The 22,061-nt window shown below is 34.7% G+C and overlaps 3 protein-coding genes across 3 annotated transcripts; 2 read left to right on the forward strand and 1 right to left on the reverse strand.

Annotated features, from left to right (window-relative positions):
- Positions 1 to 1,023: 1,023 nt before the first annotated feature.
- On the forward strand, positions 1,024 to 4,858 carry LOC146943075 (uncharacterized). The gene is made up of 7 exons (XM_085757164.1): positions 1,024 to 1,363; positions 1,601 to 1,690; positions 1,817 to 1,897; positions 2,551 to 2,682; positions 3,001 to 3,219; positions 3,607 to 3,699; positions 4,396 to 4,858. The coding sequence occupies exons 1-7, from the start codon at positions 1,145 to 1,147 to the stop codon at positions 4,555 to 4,557; spliced, it is 996 nt and encodes a 331-aa protein (XP_085613290.1). The 5' UTR covers positions 1,024 to 1,144; the 3' UTR covers positions 4,558 to 4,858.
- Positions 4,859 to 6,980: 2,122 nt separating this feature from the next.
- Positions 6,981 to 15,041, reverse strand: LOC146943076 (pre-rRNA-processing TSR1-like protein). Its single transcript, XM_085757163.1, has 20 exons — positions 14,865 to 15,041; positions 14,679 to 14,755; positions 14,519 to 14,596; positions 14,040 to 14,171; positions 13,683 to 13,733; positions 13,445 to 13,585; positions 13,208 to 13,330; positions 13,014 to 13,091; positions 12,827 to 12,916; positions 12,633 to 12,755; positions 12,056 to 12,139; positions 11,615 to 11,713; positions 11,272 to 11,466; positions 10,172 to 10,247; positions 9,761 to 9,864; positions 9,417 to 9,676; positions 8,972 to 9,289; positions 8,522 to 8,600; positions 8,317 to 8,380; positions 6,981 to 7,491 (listed from the first exon to the last, which is right to left on the reverse strand). The coding sequence occupies exons 1-20, from the start codon at positions 14,953 to 14,955 to the stop codon at positions 7,373 to 7,375; spliced, it is 2,382 nt and encodes a 793-aa protein (XP_085613289.1). The 5' UTR covers positions 14,956 to 15,041; the 3' UTR covers positions 6,981 to 7,372.
- A 2,963-nt stretch (positions 15,042 to 18,004) lies between these two features.
- LOC146943077 (Pentatricopeptide repeat (PPR-like) superfamily protein) lies at positions 18,005 to 21,795 on the forward strand. The gene is made up of 5 exons (XM_085757165.1): positions 18,005 to 19,886; positions 20,053 to 20,205; positions 20,298 to 20,369; positions 20,780 to 20,988; positions 21,409 to 21,795. The coding sequence occupies exons 1-4, from the start codon at positions 18,156 to 18,158 to the stop codon at positions 20,888 to 20,890; spliced, it is 2,067 nt and encodes a 688-aa protein (XP_085613291.1). The 5' UTR covers positions 18,005 to 18,155; the 3' UTR covers positions 20,891 to 20,988; positions 21,409 to 21,795.
- The last annotated feature ends 266 nt before the right edge of the window (positions 21,796 to 22,061 follow it).

The raw sequence follows: 22,061 nt of genomic DNA on the forward strand, positions 1-22,061 counted from the left end.
GACACTTTATAGTTAGGGGACCAAATTAAAAACGAAAAATAAGTTAAGGGACGAAACGATGTATTAAGCCTTTATTTTATCATGGATTCACCATTTGCAAAAAGGAAAAAAAAATTATGTAATCTCAAAAAATAAAAAAATATCATAACATAATCAACAATATTAACCATTTTTCTTAAAAAAAAAAAACAGTATTATCCATTTACCATTTGTCAAAAAAATTAAAAAATAGTACTAGTATTATCCATTTACCAATGTTTCCATTTAATTGGATAATTTCTGTGAAGCCTCGATACTTCAAATTGGACGTCGTATCATATCCTCTATGTATCCTTGCACTGATACCTGTCTGATATTTCCCGATACGTATCAGGAGAGTATCGGAAGATTAAATTTTATTTTCTTAAAAAATAATTATCCGATACTTCCCGATACGTATCACGAGAGTATCCGATAATTATCTTGCACTGAAACAAGCCCAGATATTTCCCAATTAATGTTAACTAAAATAACTTTTAACTCTTGAGCATTGATGTGTTCTTTTTTGGATATATTGCCTTTTTTTTATCGATATAATATAACACTAACAATGTTCCTTTTGGATATAGTATAACACTAATGATTCTCTTTTTGGGATATATTGTTATTGTGTATGTAATTGATTAATCATCACTCTATTAATCATCAATATTATTTATAATTTATGTTGATGTGCTACAAACATATGACTGATTTCTTTTGTTTGTTAATATATTTGCATATTAAAAAAATGGTTATAATTATATTGTATATTTAATGATATAATTTTTTTATTAACGTATCTCAGCCGTATCATATCTTAATTTTTGAAATTTTTTCGTATCATTGTATCGGTGCAGTATCGTGTATTCGTGTCGTATCTTGTATCCGGACTTCATATGGTAATTCTGTGTTCCCAAGTTCTATGATTCCACCACTCCCTCACTAACAATCACATTGTAAAGTGTGGGTTATATATATAACCGTACGTGGGAGGTGGAAATCACGTGTGTAGCTCATCCCTGTCCGTCTGTGTGTCTGTCTTTGAAGTGGGAAGTAAAACAAGGCCGCACAAAGCATAGTTCACTGTAACACAGCATCGAATTCATCGTACATATTTACAGTGATGATGTATTTGTTGACTGCGAAACCCTCACTCAGACCTCAATTCATACTATCTTCTTCTTCTTCTTCTTCAATTTCTACTTCTCGATTCTCTTTCCGAACTCGTTCACCTTCGTCAATTGCTTTTTCCAGAAATTCAAACCATAAAGGAACACTTTCTTTCAGAATTCAAGCATCCAAAAATGATGCGGGTGAATCCAAATCCCCTAACGGCACTCTGGTACTTTTTCTTTTTGAATGTTAGTTATATACTATTAATTATCATTTCTTTAATATATAAAAATCAATATGTTACTTGTGAACGTAATTCCCATGGAATAGGGCAAGTGTAGAATAGGGTATAGTACTCTAAAGAATGAATGAATTGTTTAAGTAAATAATTATATATTTTTGTCTATATATCTAACTGTGTAAGTGTTGCTGATTAGTGATTAATTATACGTTTTGAAATCACCAGTCAAAGAGCAGAAGAGAAATCTTACTGGAGTATGTCAAGACCGTGCAGCCGGAATTTATGGAATTGTTTGTAAAAAGAGCACCTCCACCGGTAACGTGTTGTCTTGTTATGAACCGACACTGTTAGTTGATCGATTGTCATGTACAATAGAAGTAGTTACTGTGTTTTCATGCAATACCATCTTAGTGAATGTGATTTCTTTCTGTTATTAATTAGGTTGTGGATGCTATGAGACAGACGGTGACAAATATGATTGGAACACTGCCCCCTCAATTTTTTTCTATAACAATTGCAACTGTAAGATTATCGGTTTTTTCCCTCTCTCTTCAACTAGTTTTTACCGTTGTTTTATGATTTAATGATAGGCAGTTTCTACATGCTGGTTATGATAGCTAATCTCTTGGTTGCTTTCATGAAATTATATTATTTCAGTTATTTCCCAACTTTCTCTGCGGTTAGTCTCAATTTTCGAGCCTTTTGTATGCTCTACCCCGTACGGTACTTGTTTAATTTTATCAACAAGCATTATTGATATTGTTGAGTGAGAGAAAACGATAAAACTGTACCAAAAAGGATGCGGGCATAGCGTGTCAGTTGCAAAAGTGCTCAGATTGGCCTGGGAACACTGGCGTTCAAACCGCCAAGAACCGACCATCGTGCCAGAAAGACCACCAAGAACTGATATAAGTTCATTCCTATTTACATGATATGATATGATATGCCCATATACAGCAATCCTAAATAATAAATACAAACATCATAATATAATTTTAACAGACTGTAATGACTTTTTTGCTTGTGGACGAGTGATAGTTTTAGCACTAGGTGGTCCAATTGCTAAAGCAACATTATGCCATCTAGCTGGGTTGATTCACAGTTCTTCCTTTTTGCTTTATACTTTCTCTCCATGCTTCTTATTTCAGTGTGAACCATTTTGTTTTTTTATTCAGGTAGCCGAGAACCTTGCACAGCTTATGTACAGTGTCATGATGACTGGATACATGTTTAGAAATGCACAATACCGTTTGGAACTGCAAGAAAGTTTGGAACAAGTTGCCCTTCCGGACGTGCAAGATAAAAAGGTACATCATTTCTCTTCCTTGTCTTTTTGGGATTATGTGGTTCAGACGTTATTGAAGTATTTGGATAACTCCTAGGGTGTGTAGCTAATTTCCTTTGTGTGTCGTGGAATAGCAGAAAATAAATAATATTTTTGTTGGGTATATTAGTTTCAGGCCTAAGAATGAAGAGTTTTATGTCTTGTGAATTTGGTATTAAAAAACCTCATTGCTGCTAAATGGCTGTGACATTTTCTTTTGGAGAATAACTTCATGATTCGTGACACCAAGTGAATGCTTTAGTCTGTACATTCTTTAATATATAATCTTACAATATTGTAGGATATTCCAGACTATGCACCTGGGACACAAAAGAATGTTTCAGGTGAAGTCATTAGGTGGAACAACATTTCTGGACCTGAGAGAATGGATGCTAAAAAGTACATTGAAATACTTGAAGCGGAGATCGAGGAGTTAAATCGTCAAGTTGGAAGACAGTCTAGCAATGCACAAAATGAACTGTTGGAATACCTGAAATCTCTTGAGCCTCGGAATTTGAAGGTTGATTTCTACTTTTCTTTGTTGTTGTAAACTACGTACCTGCCTTCATCCAGCTGATGTGGACTGTCTGCTAAACATAGACCTCTCTATGCTGATCTGTACTGTAGCTTTTTTTGTGATCAATTTTGAAAATACGGGCTAATGCAAAAGTTATTATCTAATGAGTATTTATTTTTTCAATCGTTAAACTTGAACCAAATATCTAGAATTACATCTCTGTTCAGCACCAGGTAGGTTTAATATGGTGTTACTTTACATCATCAAATTTGAATCATTAAACTTAATCAATTCAAATTTTCCTCCCATTCCCTGCGCTTAAAATTTAAGAACATTGTTTGTTGGAATATGTCAATTTTGTGCCATAGTAACCTTCCTTTTTTCATGTAGGATTTAACTAGTAGTGCTGGAGAGGATGTTGTGCTTGCGATGAATACATTTATAAAGCGCCTACTGGCTGTTGCAGATCCTACTCAAATGAAGGTTTGCCTCAATATCTCTAATTGCCTTCTGTTTTTCTCCCATGTCCCGTTCTTAAGGAGACTTCATTACGCCTTGTCCTTGCAGTCTGTCAAATTCGACTTTTTCAAATTTGCTCTGTTCACCATTATTATTTGGGTTAACATTGAATTTAATGTTGGAATTGTATTATTTTTAGGTTGTGTGTGTTTTATGTGTTTATCATGGAGGATAGAACTCTTATGTTACCTGATTGGAAAGTACATGAAAGGCTATTGAAAAACAATAGGTGAATGCTTTATTATGTTATTCCTCAGCCCAAGGCTGGTTTTTATAGTGAGGATACAATTAATTTTCTCCTTAAATTAAGGAGAAAATTGTTACAATGGAAAATAAAAGGAAACAATAGAATTCTCTAGAATTGCCTAGAAAACAATAAGATAGGAAACTAAATATTGGAATATTTTCCAATAGAGGCCCTTACTATCTCAATTGACGAGATGCCCTGTCTCGAATCCTTTCCTCATTTAATAAAAAAGCACTGTAATAGTCTAACTGACTATAGGGCTTACCTGCCACAACTAGATTTCTTCAAATTGATTTATGGGACTATGTGTGATTGTTTGATCGGGGTTCGCAGCCTTCTCTTTGCTTGCCATTACTGTCAGTAGTATCATTTGAGATGTTTGTCTGACTTCTTCCAATTCTGATTTTTTATAGACTAGTGTGACTGAGACTAGTGCATCCGAACTTGGAAAACTGCTTTATTGGTTGATGGTGGTTGGGTACAGCATTCGCAACATTGAAGTTCGTTATGACATGGAAAGAGTACTTGGAACTCCTGCAAAGCTGGCTGAATTGCCGCCAGGTGAAAATGTTTAAGCAGCCGATAAATTTGGTCATGAAGTACTGTTGTCCCCAAGTCGGAGCCAAGTGCCCTAATTAGATTTTGCACCTTTTTATTGATTGGATGAAGGCCTAGGAGTGACATAAAGGAGAAGGCTGCACTTTTAGAGTTCCGGACTAGTGGTCACCAAATAGTTAATGTGAGGGACCATTCCTTTTTCCGCTTGGTAAAATGGAACTTTTCTTTCAAGTTACCCTTTGATTTATATGCAACTTATTTGACAGCCTGAAACTATGGTGAATCATTTAAATACAGAAAAGGTGTTTGTTCATTTTATATTTGATTGTTTACACTTTTGGATTGAATAATCTGAAGGTGTAAAATGTTTACTTCAAAATTTTCAAAATATAACAAAATTATAAGTTGAATAACTAAGAACACATGTAAAGAGAAAAGTCTAATTCTCATTTTCAAGTTAGATCATGCAAATATTTTGTAGAAACTCCGCTTAAGCACGATTGTTGCTTGCAGGAATAGGACTAGCTTACATTTAAGCTCGCGGCCTTGACATAGTTTGATTCTTGGCTTTTCATCATATAATGTGTTTTCGCCAATTGAAGTCCATTGGTCATCACCTGTTATAATATTTTTGACTGAACATAACTAAAAAATTTGATCAATGCAAAACTTTATGAAGTTAAAAACAAAACAGGGACGGATTTTTGTATGTTAAGCATGAACATACAGAATTAATTGTTTCATTGCATGTGAATGAAAATGTATGCAGTACTAGTTTGCTACCCGAGGCTCAAGATAACAATCAACAAACTAGTAATTCATTTGATAACCAGAACCATGTTATGAAACATTTTACACCTTTTGGATTGGTCATTCCGAAGGTGTAAAAAATCTTGAAAACTGCGTTTTACACTCTTGTATTGACCAATCCAGGAGGGTGGAAAACGTAAAAAACTGAGTAAACATTTTATAAATCCGGAGATGTAAAAAAACGGAAAATTGTATTTTACACATTTGGATTGGCCAATCTGGAGGTGTAAAAATTGCTAATTTTTTTCTTTCTAATCTAATGTAAGATGTTAAGGCTTATTATTATAGTCCGGATTAGCCTATCCCAACAAAACCTATCCGGATTGTGTGATACGGAGACGGAGAGGAGTAAATTTGGTAAACTAATGGAGAATTTTTTAGAATGTTGAGGGAGGCGAAATTTTCCTTTTATTTGTTAGAACATTTATTTTATTTTTTTTCATTGTTGGGTTGGATTGGATTTATCTACATAGATTATAAAAATTTTTGATTTTGCAAAAGTTTTCTATCCAATATGCAACTCTAGCACCACTACACAGTGATTCATTTGTGGGATCCTCCTATTACAGTGAGAAGAATTTCGAACATACCCTCTTCCTCTTCTGCGCGGTTCAGTTCTTAAAGTTCCTTTCATAATTTTGTATACAGTGCAAAACATGGAGTGTTGATCAGGTTGAACATCTCATAACAATGTATCGATCAACAAAGGTCAAGCTTGGGAAGCTGTGGTAAGACTAATTGATGCATATTAAGCTCAAGTTGTCGCCGCCACTGAAATGATGAATCAACATAGGCAAGGTATAAACATATGGTTGGTAATAACCAAAACCATGAAAATCAGAATGGAGGATTTAGAGAGTTTAGAAAGAACCAGCCTCCATCCTTTAATAAGGCATCAATTAGAAGCTCTGCTTGAATTTATCCCTTGACAGCACTTACGAGACTATTTAAAAAACAGTTTTTGACGTGTCTAAACATTATTTTTAACTTATTTTCATGCATAGCGGAATATATTCCGATTTACAAGAGTTTCTTACAGCATTGAACTCCATCTCAGACATATAACCCGCACACAAAACTTTTCCTAAGGTGTATTCTAAAAGACCGTGCGTTTATGGCCATGCACGTATATCCCAATTTTAATGAACACTCTAGGCATTCTGCCCTGAATCCCATAGGAACAGCCTCATTTCCACATTCGTATGTGTCCAAAACAAAAACTTATTTTCGTAAGCTCTTTAAGATAACTCATGAAAACTTATATTAAAACACTTTTGACTTTATTTCATCTATTGTTGCAAAAAATAAAAATATGTTTGTACAACAATTTTATAACTTTGAAGACAACTCTCTCATACTTTGGCTATCTTCTTACTCTGATGTTTTGGTTTTCGTGTCAATAGATTCATTTCTTTGCATATATTTAGTTGTCCCGTAAGTTGTATCAAAATTGGTTGTTCAAAAAACATACCTCATTTAAAACATAAATAAGGCATCTATCTATCTTCAAGAAACTAGAATCCAACCCACTATTAATTTCACCTCCTTCCTGCTGCGTCTTTTGCCAACAGCGAGACTCTTGAGTCGTGTGGGCAACACAGCTTGAAACCAAAAAAAAAAAAAATACATATACACCCTGTAACATTTCATAGTTGAAGATTAAAAGTCCAAACCAATCAACAGCTACAATACAATTGAATGTCTGAACATGCATAAAGTAGCCTTAACTGAAATGAAGTTCATTCCACAATGATACTATATATGAATCATAATGTGAACCCCTAGTACACAGTATTCTGTGTGCAAAAACCAAAAAAAAAACACAAAATTTGATATCTGTTAATTTATCTTCTCTGACGTTCAGAAACCAGCAAGGAGTTCTGGCCTTCGTTTTCTTAAGTAAATAATCGGGCCACTAAACTGCATCCTCCATTCAAGGAAGTCAATCTGAACCAAAGCTTCATTCCCAATTGGCTTTCTATTGAATTCCTTGATCAATAATAGAATTCAACTGCCATCCCATCAAAAATCTAATAAAGGAAAATGACGGGTCGGCCACTTCGGGTATGCACGTTTAAATAAATTCAAACATACAGTATCACGCTGTTCAAGAACCCCGTTGAGAAGACACTTAATTGCTCCTGAACAATAAACAGAATACGATCAATAGGTATCCTACATTTATTTGAGAATGCTAATGACTACAAGCAAGCTGAAACATGAACCAAAAAACAATTGCAAAAAAACATACACGGGGAATTTACATTTAGTCAACAAAATAATAAACAACTAACTGATTGTCATTAGTTCAGTAAGATTAATTTTTATATTTATCAACCCGCGCAGCATGCTAAGGAAAATATTTTCCGGCCTTTACTTTTATCACTCGTCTCATCTATCCTTTTCATAAGTACCTTATCACTCGTTTCATCTATCCTTTTCATTAGTACCATTTTTATATTTATCAAACCCCAATGTGTAATAATTCTAATGAACTAGACAGTACTTACAGCAGAACTTTCACAGAAGAATATAATATATCTTCAAAAAGCTATGAAGCTAAGCATAAAAAAAAAAAAAAAAAAAAAAAATCATAAATGGGCACAATTGTGTTTCCAACAGTGAAGATTTCCCATGGCAAACAATCATTTCAATCAATATCGAATAATGGGGCAGATCTAATAATTGTAATTTATCAGATCTACTCGTCTTAACAAGAACATGAGGTAGGAGGTAAATTCAAATCAACGGCATAGCAAAATCCATTTGAAACAAAGATTTTACCAGGATAAGAAAATTACAATATAACATTAAAAAAATGAGTCATGATGAGATTCATGGAATGCAACAACAAACAAGCCCGTCATTAATGAAGCAATAAAATAATCAGTTTCTCCCTAAAATGAGTATCTGCCTGAAAGTTCATAGTAAGAAGATTGGCAATAAGGGTTTGCAACATAACATACCGTGTGTACCAACAGGTTCTTTAATTCGCCCACGAAGACCACGTTTGGTATAGAGCTCTACAGGCTGCAACCACCACCCACATTAAGAAACCATGTTAGGGTGATAATTGAGGATAATTTCCAGAGAACAAGTTCTTTCATTACTCTACAAATCATCAAAATTAAATCTAATGATTTCAGAAACTGGGCAACAATTGTTCCTTACCTTGAACCATTTAACATCCTCTGGATTATAGAACATGTGTCTCACAGAAGCTTTACGTTTTGATACTCTTTGGGGGTAGCTGCACCACAAAATGTTCAAAAACTATTAATTAGCATGACAGTAATTTTGTTGTGGATTGTCATGAATGTCACAAACAACTCTGAAATGAAAATAATTACATTTTGCCCCCAAATTCGATATGCAAAGACATCAACCAAAAAGACCATAGAACCAATAAGTAATACGCAAGCTTTTTGTTGACATTATAGGGTTTCAGAAAAGAATAAATGGGGAAACAGCTCGTGACTATAGTCTACAACTTATAAATATAGAAATTAATGCCAAGAGATAAACTGAGATACTCTTAAGAAAATATTGAGATATAAAGAAATATTATATAAAAGTTTTCAGTTGATGGATCTTGGCCTTGGCAAAAATAAATGAACATACCCTGTCAAAATAACACGCTTAAGGATTATCCTATCTGGATCAACGGTTTTCAGTGAACCAACAGCAGCCACTGCTGGTGTGGCATCCTCTCTAACTCTCTTTAGGACTATTGTAGGAAGAGGAGGAAATGAAATTGGTGCATAAATTGAAGCAACTGAAAAGCGTCCAGCATGGAGAAACCTCTCCATCTTGTTCTTGTCTGTGTTTATGAACTCACTAGAGAAAGTTGGTCTGCCAACAAATTGCCGAAACCCAACATGAAATATTAACTCTTCCTTGGATTTGATGGGTGCATCATATGTTTCATGCTTCTTCACGCTACAAAACACAAGTGATTTTGTTCATTACACATTTTTCAAATATTCAGAAAGAGCCACTTTTGATGAGAGGGCACTAAAAAGCACAAACAGCAAATATGGTAAAATGATATAGCATATATACACACCTGAAATGAAGGACAGATAGTTTTGACTCGTGTTTCAAAAGGCCACATGTTGTAATCGGGGTTGTCTTTGCAATTATACATAATTTTGATGCAACCGCACTGGGCACTTCCTTGATATGCAGCCTAGCATATGAGCCAACTGGAACACAGTCCTCTCTGTTCTCTTTTTCCAATTCTAAAGCTTTAGCAAGAACATGCTTTTGTAGTCTTTTAAAATTATCAAACTCATAAATTTTGGCATAATCTTGAGGTAGAGATTCCTGATATTATTACAAATGTCAGGTTATTATTTCTTGTTTAGTACCAATGTATTGCTGTAAAGAATCTCCAAAAGGCAAACATACTTTAGGATCCCATGAAGAAGTCCTGAAGGACTTGAGTCCCCTGTATTTTGCAAACCGCTTCCTAGCTGGAACATCCAATGGTGTATCCACTTCATCAGGATACTCTACACCAACAACAAACAAATGGCAGGCAACTAATCAATAAGAATATCATCATACCAGCAATACAACTTCAAATCATCCATAAAGGCTCAATTCTTGCTCATCTAAGGCAAAAGGTAGGAACCCGAAGGTGGAAATCCAAAAAAAGGTATCTATGTCAAATTCCCAACAAAGTGCCAAGGGCAGGACATGAAATATAAAGTAGCAACCAAAAAAGCAGACCATACTTTCATGCCTTTTTCGAAAAAGAGGCAAGTGTGGCATATATATAGTGATAAAACTGATAAGACAATAAAAGAAAAAAAATACCCTCATCTGCAGCATGTGCTTCTTTAAGTTCCTTAAGTTCATCTTGTATCTTCTCCCTAGTCATGTTATCTACTTCCTGTAATCCCAAAATAGTGATCATGCAATAAAGGTATGGACCATGATCCACTGACACCAAGGAAATCAAAATTAATCTGGCAAAAAGATAATCCAACATTGTTTACCAAGAGAGCTGACTGTCTTAAAAGTGATGGATAATATACTTTTTAAGTAAACAAAAATAACCACCATGTTTGAAAAATATTGGGCAATATAATAACTTTTTTTCATAATTTCTCTCTGTATGCGGCCAACAAAAGTTTATTAACCTCAAAATACATTAATCTGAAGATGCAATTTAAGTTTTAAACAGTAATTATTTATACAATGAACATTTGGTATTGTCTAAAGCACTTTTTCTATAAGAACTTTTTCAATGGTACAAGTTATAAAGTCTTGCACCAACGCCAATTAAATCCCAAACTCAAACACAAACATGCATTTAAAAGAAGAAATACCTTCCAATAATTTAGGAGAAAAGTAATCAGACACCCCGCAATGGGACGGGATTATTAAAACATGTGTCCTTAAAATATTTGAAATACTGTAAATGCAAAACTCGCAAAAATAATTGAATATCCATAATACCGGATTCGCGAGATTCGATTAAGGCTTTGTTTGCGAGTTTGGAGGGGAAGGGAAGGAAGAGTTTGGAAAAAAAAGGAAGGAGTAGGTGGAAGAAACAGAAGACATATGGGAGGAAGGGCTTAGGGGGGCTTATTTTTCTTCAAAATATAAAACCCTCCTCATTTGGGGGAACTAAAAAATTGTATTGGAGGAGGGTTTTTGGGGGTTTGGGGGGGTTTATATGAATTCTTCAAATTTAATATATGTTGTAATAATATTCTTAAATTCCCCTATATTTTTGTCCCCCCAAAGCCTTTCCTTCCCCTCCCCTCCAACCAAACAAAGCCTAAGTAGAACTTACCAATACTTACAGTGTTCAAATGCCAGGAACAAAATAAAGGACAAGAAACTGTCCAACGAGGACAAAGGTCTAAAGGATAACTATTTTAGAGTTGCAAAAGTATTAACAAGCTCACCATCATCACTGAATCATTGTCAGTTTCATCTTCAGAATCTCCAAGTCTTAGTGAAGCTCCATCGCCATCGTGATCTAAATACTCATTTCCCTCTTGACCTGGAAACCCATCTACTTCATCCAACACCATACCATCATCATCTTCATTGTCACAGTCCGACTCCTCGTCATCAGAGTCATCAACAATCCAAGCAGCCTGAAAATAAATACCAGATACCTATTATTTCCATACTAGATACTTCATGAGCAGAAATGTCAAAACATATATATACAAATAAGAGTATTGAAAACAATAAGGGTGACCAAAAAACAATCAGAAGTGAAACAAGAATACAAGCGCATACCTGATATTCTGAAGTGCCGGCAGGAAGCTTCCTCTTTCTTATCTTTTTTTGCTTTTGATCTTCATCAGCCTTTGCTATTTCAGCTTCCGTTGGCCATGTCTGGCAACAAGTAATAATATCATACCAGAACGTTAAACAAAAGAATCTTGCAAATAAATAAACACATGGTATTCAGATAATGCACCCACTAATTTGTTTAAACACTGGGCCAATTCTAGGCTTAAAATAGTGAAGCGAAGTCAGATAATAGGCAACATCTGATTGAATTACAAGCCAATCATCATAGCTTGTACTGCCATTCTATAATATAAAAAATAAAATTATAAAATACTCTAATGATCAATTAAAATGACGTCCATTAAGAAATTATGAGTACTGAACCTCGTAAATCAAATATAACATTTTACAAATGGCAATAGTAGAAATGAGAATTTATTCTACCTGCTCTCCAGCAAGAGGATCAGGTGTATTCTCGGCAACTAAAGATTCTTGATTGTCAGGATCTGGAACTAGAGTACGAATGACCTACAACATTAAAAGGTAGGAAAAATGAGGCAAAAGTAAATATGTAAGTATAAATAAATGGTTTGAGATTAAATGAGTATAAAAAGATCATAATGTCCAAGTGGTTTGAGATCATAATGTACAGTGTTGCATGAACAGGTCGACACGGTATATGAGTAAGAAAAAAATCATAATGTCCAAGTGTTGCATGAACAGAAGGTTTGGAATTTCAGTATATCAAAATTAAGAGGGACCTGAGTTGGTGTTTTCAGATTGACAAAAAACGGTATTTACCAATTTTTTGAACAAACGGTATTTACCAATTGAAATTGTTATTCAATATTAATTGCCATTATTTTACTTACCTTCTGAATATGTACATATTATACATTTTAACATACAGCTATATATTTACATAATATATGTGCAAAACCAGATTGAACCTCAATCTTAAAAGCCACTTCCTTTAAGAGTTCCTAACCAGTCTAGTTGAAAACTAGATAAAACTCTATACCTCCACATCATGCACTTCATCTGAATCCATCAAGTCCTGATTTTTTCTTGAATTCAAAGGAAATGGATCCTTAAGAACCTCAATTTTGCACAGTTGGAAATCTCCTGCACCTGATACATGAACCTGAACAAACAAAATGTGAGACAACAAACAACTAAATGGAACTAAAATGTATTCCATGATCTTGCGATTACCAGTTGATTCACGGAGAGGTTACGAGCACGAAGGTAACCGCTGAGAACGAGGGTGCATCTTTCAGAATTGCCATCATATACCGTGTCGACCTGTAATTTAGGGTGGTAAAACATGATAAGCATATGCAAAACTATATTTAAATTGATAGAATCAATAAACATCTGGATCAAAATAATGAATTCAAACCTTGTTAGCCATGAGGTAAGATCGTTGAGTTCTCCAATGAGGAGTTTTAAGCCTTTGCTCTTTAAAGAGGGACAGGAACTGTGATTGCAAAGATGAGAAAAGTGTAAGGCTTAGGCAAAAACTGGGCATACAATGGGTGATAAATTCAGCAGGTGGAATCGGAATTTTCCGTCATGAATGAATGAAATAATTACCTTGTGAAGATCGTCCTTTGTATCAGCTGGATAAAATTTACAGTCCTCGGGAAATTCAGAGGCAAGACTAGATGTACAGATCTTCTTTAGTTCATTTCTTTGTTTTAGCTCGGTTGGCAGATCCTGAAAGCATTACATGGAAGTCCGCATAAATGATTAAATGTCAATTCCTTCGTGAAATGATTGTAAGCTCGTGTAAATCCATAAGTTCCAAAAATAAGAATGACCATAACTTACACGAATAAAGACAGCAGTGCTTGGTAAACCAAGAGACCTAAATACAGAAAGGCATTGACTTCCAAATGAATCGGTGAAGTAAGAATCAGTATCTTCATACGAAGACCTTGCAGAGGCCACAAAAACCAGTAGATCAGCAACCTACAACACAAATAGTGTCGAACAGTAAGCACATACCCAAGTTTTCCACACCCTCAAACTAAAATCCTTGAAAAAAGCTAAAAGCAATAGATAATACCTTAGCCATTTCCATGCAGGATAGTAGGTCACCATGAGGTGCTTTTAGTACCTGTGGCGTATAACATTGTTGTAAAATCCCGTACATTAAAACATACATGGGAAATGACTATTCAAAAAACATAATTAAATACAAATTGAACATATGTTTGAAGTACAACCACTGCCTAATTTCTCAATAAACAAGTTCATGTCTATACTATGAATTCTAAATTCATAGCTTGAGATCATTACAATTATTATTAAGTATTATACATAAAATAAAAAAATCGTAGCAATTAACTCAATCGATGTTGTATATACAAACGACTCCACAAATTAACTAATTTTGAGAGAATAAGGCAGCAGTAAGATGTACCGTTACTCTGGTCCTGTATTCAGAAGAGGCAATTGTCCCTGACCGCACCGCAGAAGATTCTTTAGATAACAACGTCAAAAGATCATCTGCAAGTGGTTCTAAATCCACAGTAGCACAAAGGGCAAAAAGAACCTGGAAGGAACAAAAAAATAATAAGGATGTGAGGGTGCAGTAAAAGTGAATTCAAAATGAGTATGTGATGAATAAGGGCCTATTCGGATTGGCTTATATGAGTTTATCTACTAGCATAAACACTTGTGAACCTGTTTGAAAACTTGTAGAAACAGCTTAACACATGCACATAAGCTGTTTTAAGTTTATTTCCAACAGCTCTCTAGGATAGCTTATGAAATCAGCTTATAGCTTAAAAAAAATACTTAGTTCCGTATTATGTTGCAAAAAATTATATAGGAGTGCTTAATTAAGCTGTTTATCCAAACAGTGCATTCATATCGAAATGAGAGGATGAATTTACTCACAATCACGCGAGGAGGACATTTGGATCCAGTCAATTCTCTTTTTTCTTTCAAGACTGCAGCCTTTTTTTGCTCACGTATCTGTAAATTTACAAATCAATGATTCTGAAAGCAAATATAATGAAAAGAAACAACAGCAACATTGAAACAGATTAAAAAATACCATTTTATTTCTCTGAAGTCGAGCGGCACGAGCACCTTTGCCAATATTGCGGTCATTTTTTACGATTGCAAGTCTATCTAAACAATTCAATTCAATTCAATTCAAAAACTAAACATTAATTATAAATGTAAAAATTTATAAAAATTGAAAAAAGCATTTGATATGTTGAAAATACGAAGAACGAACCTTTAACAGAGGTTTTGTGAATGTTGCGAGAAGACTTAGAAGAGAAGCGTGACTTGTGAGCCTTATTGATTTGATGCTTCCCTCCTCCCATGGTGATGATTGATTGCACTCAGCAGCAGCAGCTTTCACTGCTATGTTATGTGAGTTGCAATCTGCAAAACCCTATTTTGGAGACCCAACTAAACTAAACTAAACCCTCCTTTTATTACATGCGAATCCTTTCTGGTTTATAACACTTTAAACCGGAGTCTCGACCTCTTAGGACCCGGTCCGAACCATTTTTCATGTGTGAAATCATGTTCCTCCGTTGGTTTATATCATTTAAACCGGGGTCTCAGCAACTTTATGACCCGGTCCAGGCCAACCTTTCCAATGTGTAACACTTATTTTTTATTTTTTTTTAGAGAATGTAAAAGTAAACCTAATTTACATTTAAAAAACATATTATTTGAAAAAAAATTCATAAGAAATTATGAGAATTATTACAACATTAATTGAATTTTTTTATTTTTTTTTACAAGAGAGGGTCGAAGCCCAAAAGAGAAAACTAAACAATTACACGAACATTTCTAGGCATACGAGCTCCTGAGATGTCATCAAAGAGGAGACTATTAAGCTCACTAGGAGGGGTCTCCAAAATAGTAAAATTCCATGAATCCGTGGTAAGGCTGAAGTTGGCAAGCCAATCAGCACTTCTGTTGCCTTCTCTCAAAGTGTGATGAACTTTGCTGGTATATTTGGAAATGGCGGAACAAGACTTTCTTCGAGGAAAATTTCCAGAGACCGGAGAATCCCACAAGTATCGTCCAAAAGTTTACTAGTGATATTGAAGATTGTACACTTAATCATTTTCAAATGGATCTTCGACACACTAAAACAATTTATATTGGCTGGAAATATCCTCAAGAGGGATGGGTCAAACTCAATTGTGATGGAGCTTGCAAAGAGAATGGAGATCGCTCGGGTTGTGGAGGCTTACTTTGGGATGCTAATGGTAGATGGATCAAAGGTTTTGTCCGCAAGATTGGCGCTTGTGATGCTCTTCATGCAGAGATGTGGGGAATGTACCTTGGTCTAGAGTTGGCTTGGAGGGACGGTATTTCTCAGCTTTGCGTTGAAAGTGATTCAAAGTTGCTTAAATTGCAAGATGAATGGGACAACCCCTGTGCTCATTCGGCGTATTCAAAATATTTTGAATCGTAATTGGCGGATTCAGGTTCATCACACATTAATTGAAAATTTTATTTAAGATCGCGTGTAATATATGTCAAGTACTTACAATGATCTTTTTTTTCTTCTTCTGGGGTTTGAACCTCAAACCTTTCATATATTATATATTGTTCATACTAATTGAGATAAATTCACGAGGACGGTACTTATAATGATCTAATAGCTACGATAAAGTGTTGATGACAAAATTTATTTACACTAACAGTCTATATATTAATTAAATTCTTAAAAAATAAAGATAACATCTGTCTTGGTAATATAAAACTTATATATATGTGTATGTGTGTCTATATATATATATATATATATATATATATATATATATATATATATATATATATATATATATGTATGTATGTATGTATATGTATATTGTATTTTTTCCAAAAATAAATACTGCTGGTTTAATTTATTCTATTTTAAAAGGTTATATTAGGTTAAAAAACTTATCATTTATTTATACGTTTGATAACTCGAGGGCACTCGTTAACATTTCTCTTATTTTAAAAGGTTGTATTAGGTAAAAAAAACTTATCCTTTATTTATACATTTGATAAATTTGTCAATTTTATAATTATTTAACTAAAATTCTATCATTTTAATTAAAAATTAAAGTAAATAATAATAATAATTATTATGAAACAACTTTAGCTCTGTGTTTAAAGTATTTTTAAGGTCCTCGTGAGCTTATCTCAGTTGGTATGGCCATCACATAATATATGCAAGGTCCGGGATTCAAAACCCGACCGCCACCAAAAAATAGTACTTTTTAAGATCAAAATAAACGATGCCAAACATAACCTATATACTTATGATTATCACTGGAGATGTCTCGAGATTTGGAGGATGTAAGGAAGAAGTTGGTTGATGCTCAGAGTCAGTCATAGTGTATGTACAATCTTAATTTCTAACAAAATCCAATTATGGGGATTTTTTTACCAAAAGGCAAGGTTGATGCATTTCATTCATAATCAAAGAGTACATATCATGTGATACACCATAGAAGATGCGGGGTCTAGTATGAGATAGAGATGCTCGAGTTATGTTGTGAGTTATCATATTTGTTTGCTTCCGAATATACGACACTACAAAATCGAAATTACTAAGTTCGTAACGAAGGACTTGAACTAATATATTGTTTTGTTTACTATAACGACTAACGTGTGACTTGTGTCAAGAAACGATTACCGTCTGACTTGCATCAAGAATGCTCGTAGATTGAAAAAAAAAAAACTAGTTAATAATTAATACTCCCTCCGGTCACATTTATAAGCAAAAAAGCACTTTTTAGATTCATTCAATTTTTAATGTATTTGGTCAATATATAGGTCAAATACATTATGTATTCAATGAACCTAAAAAATGCATTTTTGCTTATAAATGTGACTGGAGGGAGTAACATTTTTTGTAACAAAGTTTTTGCAAGACAGGTTCTATTATCAACAGATGTCGTGTTGTCCTCTTTTTATTTCTAAACTATAGAGTCCATTTTATCAATAGTCAAACCAATTTGGTTACTCATACTTTTGTTAAAACCTAGATTTTATCATATTTTAATCATATTGTTGATCTTATTTTGCTTAAAATCATAAATTCACGTTCATATTTTAATATGAAGAATACATCATCTAAGGTGAAAACACACCTCAAGAAAATCATTTAACAAATGTCCTCCATACAAAACATTTGACAATGCAAACCAAGAAAGTCCCACTTTATTTATTTTGTTTCAGTGGGTTTTTTTTTCATTTTTTATATCGAAGATACTTTTTTAGTAAAAGAAATTAACACCTCAATTATTATAATTTTATGCAAAAAAATAGTTATAATATCAATGTATATAAATTTGTACCAAAAAAAAAAATCAATGTATATAAATATATAAAGGAAATCAAATCCCCCCTCTTACCAAGTTTGGTGCGTGTGTGGTGGTGATAGTCTGATAGAGGCTTCATCCACTAGGAGCCAGTGATGGAGTGCTCCTTTTTTCTCCCTCCAGCTACTTGATTTCTTTTTCTTTATGATAACGTTTTTATGACATGATAACGTTAACACATTAACATGTTGGTTTTACCTCCACAACTAACTACTACTTCGTTACCGTTCAATTCAACCCGCGTTAAATATTTCCCTTTACACCGTCACCACCACCATACTATCTCTCAACAACCTCCACCCTCGGCCACCTCATCCTTCTCATCCGCCAGACCAATAATCATCGACGACGGCCCCAACGACATTCTCTCCCTCCAAAGCCGCCGTTACGACTTCACTCCCCTCCTCAACTTCCTATCCACCGATTCAACCACCACCACCACCACCACCTCCTCCACAAACTCCCTCTCTCCAACCGAATTCCAACTCGCCGAATCCTACCGCGCCGTACCAGCTCCACTCTGGCACGCGCTTCTCAAATCACTCTGCTCCTCTTCCTCCTCCATCAACCTAGCATACGCCGTCGTTTCATGGCTTCAGAAACACAACCTCTGTTTCTCCTACGAGCTTCTCTACTCAATTCTCATCCACGCGCTTGGACGTAACGAAAAGCTTTACGAAGCTTTTTTACTCTCTCAACGACAGGTTCTTACGCCGTTAACGTATAACGCTTTAATCGGTGCTTGTGCTCGTAACGGTGATTTAGAAAAAGCACTTAACCTAATGTCTAGAATGCGCCGTGACGGTTTTCAACCTGATTTCATTAATTATAGTTCAATTATCAAATCGTTAACTCGTTCTAATAGAATTGATTCTCCGATTCTTCAGAAGCTCTATGCAGAAATTGAATCCGATAAAATTGAAGCTGATGGTCATCTTTTGAATGATATCATACTCGGTTTTTCGAAAGCCGGTGATGCTACACGTGCAATGCATTTTCTTGCTGTTGCTCAGGGTAAAGGTTTGAGTCCTAAATCGGGGACGCTTGCTGCAGTTATATTGGCTTTGGGAAATTCGGGTAGAACAGTTGAGGCGGAGGCGTTGTTTGAAGAGATTAGGGAAAATGGTTTGGAACCAAGAACCAGGGCTTATAATGCATTGCTTAAAGGTTATGTGAAAACCGGTTCTCTTAAAGATGCTGAGTTTGTTGTTTCTGAAATGGAGAAATGTGGTGTTTTGCCTGATGAACATACTTATAGTTTGTTAGTTGATGCATATGCGCATGCTGGAAGATGGGAGAGTGCGAGGATTGTGTTGAAAGAAATGGAGGCTAGTAATCTGCAGCCGAATTCGTTTATTTATAGTCGAATATTGGCGAGTTATAGGGATAAAGGGGAGTGGCAGAAATCGTTTCAGGTTTTGAAGGAGATGAAGATGAGTGGAGTGCAACCAGATAGACATTTTTATAATGTGATGATTGATACTTTTGGGAAGTATAACTGTCTTGATCATGCGATGGCAACATTTGAACGAATGTTGTCTGAGGGGATTAGGCCGGATACGGTTACTTGGAATACCTTGATAGATTGTCATTGTAAGTCTGGGCGACATTCTAGGGCGGAAGAATTGTTTGAGGAAATGCAGCAGAGTGGCTATTCGCCTTGTGTTATGACTTATAACATTATGATTAATTCTATGGGGGCACAGGAAAGATGGGAACGAGTGAATGATTTGTTGAGTAAAATGCAGAGTCAAGGATTGTTGCCCAATGCAGTTACCTATACAACACTTGTTGATATATATGGAAAATCTGGAAGGTTTAATGATGCTATTGAGTGCCTTGAGGTCTTGAAATCTATGGGATTTAAGCCAACTTCAACCATGTATAATGCCCTAATCAATGCCTATGCACAAAGGGTATGTTATGTTCCATGTTATTATCTGAATTAGCATTAATGTATTATGCTTGAATTGAAAAACACGATTATGCATTAGCTACGGGACTAGGTAGAAAATGCACCATATTTGACGAGTGGATTGGTTAGTTGGTGATTTTGGTAATATTTTGCATTATTTTGGGCAGGGTCTGTCCGATCAAGCCGTAAATGCATTTAGGATGATGGCAGCTGAGGGTCTGACACCCAGTCTTTTAGCTCTCAATTCCTTAATCAATGCTTTTGGTGAAGATAGAAGAGATGCTGAAGCCTTTGCTGTATTGCAGTACATGAAAGAAAATGTACATTTTTTTATTGTTTTTTCCCTCTCTTTTCCCCCCCGCTTTTATGGCCAAAGGTCTTGATTTATATGTTATTTGTTCACGTACTACAGGGTGTCAAACCTGATGTAGTTACTTATACCACGCTCATGAAAGCTTTGATTCGTGTTGACAAGTTCCACAAGGTACTTAATATGCAGTCAATTTGTTGTACATGTTTTCACAATCCTTCAGTCTTGCATACTATCAAAGGAATTTGTCAGGTTTTTAGCTCAAACGTTCTTGGAATACCAACTATGTATGATCTTTTTCTGTAGTTGTTGTCTATTTTGGTTTGCAGTGCCTAAGCCATGGTGACTCGTAGTAAACTAAATAATTTAGGAAAAATAACTATAACTTGTAAATTGATTTAGGTCCATTACTTTTCCATATTTTGTTATGTTAAGCACTGCCCACATTCAACATCTCTAATATAAGATAGATGCTAGTGTGATTATTCACAGAAGAAAAACAATTTAAACTTGGGTAAAAGTTATCCTTTTTATTTGTTTCCTAGTGTCAATCAGCTTCATTGCAGTAACCGTGATTGTTTCAGGTTCCAGCAGTGTATGAAGAAATGGTTATGTCCGGATGCACTCCAGATAGAAAAGCTAGAGCAATGCTGCGTTCGGCTCTTAGATACGTGAAACAGACACTGAGATCATAAATTATCAAGCACATGAATAAAGCTCATACAGAGTTGAATCTGATAAAAAAAGAAGAGTAGAATTTAGTCAACTGGTATAAGTGGTTCTAATTCTAAAGGTTAGTGTGTACTTGCTACCTCCGCTTACAATTGCATGCCAGGCTTTGGCTTTTGAAAGAATAACATGTTCCCAGCAACTACATCCTGGTTTGCTTGTTGTGCCAAACTGTGAAATGGTCTTTTGTCTTCTTAATCTCCAAACATACACACTTGGAAAAGATAAAGATGTATTTGTCTGTCAAATTATAACCCTAGGAATAGATAAAGATATATTTCTATGTCAAAATATAAATTTGAAACTAGTTATCTGGGTGAAAACATGATAATGCCGTTGCTAATGTAATGATAATTGACCGTTTGATGATTTATTGGAACAATTCAAGAGCTTTGTATGTTTGTTTTAACATTTATCGCATTACTTATATGGAATATTTAAATTATGATTAACCTCAGCTAAAATAATGATACTATGATGACAGTTGTGGATTAGTATAGACGGTGCACATATGTATTTGTGGGGTTTGTCATCCTGGAAATGTATGCTCCAGCTGTTACAGAACACAAGTAATGAGGTTGTGGAAATCACATGGAACCCATCCCTCACCTCCCTACACAAAAATCATCCAGACACTCTTGGCTTCCCCTAATGTTGTACTATCTATCAATCTTGGGGATTAATGTATTATATCTATAATTTTCTTTTGACAATGTATTGTATTTTTATTGTAAGTAAAGTTTATACGTTATAATGCTTATGTTTCCTGTTCATAAGTGGAATACATTAGAAAAGGGGTGGCAGTTAATTTGTGCAAGTGTTTGAAAGAGTTTACGAATAGTTAACCGAAGTTGATTTTGGAGGTGTATAATTGATTTTGTACCCTTTAAATGCTCTCTAGTATAATTAATTTTATCTCCAAAACTGATTTTAATATGAAGTTAGGATTTATAGCTTCTGACTCTAAACATGATTTTTACACCTAAATTTATTGTTGAATTTACTTTTACATAAATATATTCAAACATACCTTTTCTCATTCAACTCACCTATAGCTAAAATCAATTTTACAAAATCAATAAGTTCATAACCACAGTTCTTATCCACTTAATATATTCATAATTCATCTCAATAAGT

This window comes from Medicago sativa, chromosome 3, assembly GCF_051527215.1.
Source record: "Medicago sativa cultivar Bolivia chromosome 3, Bolivia_mono, whole genome shotgun sequence".
Classification (NCBI taxonomy): Eukaryota; Viridiplantae; Streptophyta; class Magnoliopsida; order Fabales; family Fabaceae; genus Medicago; species Medicago sativa.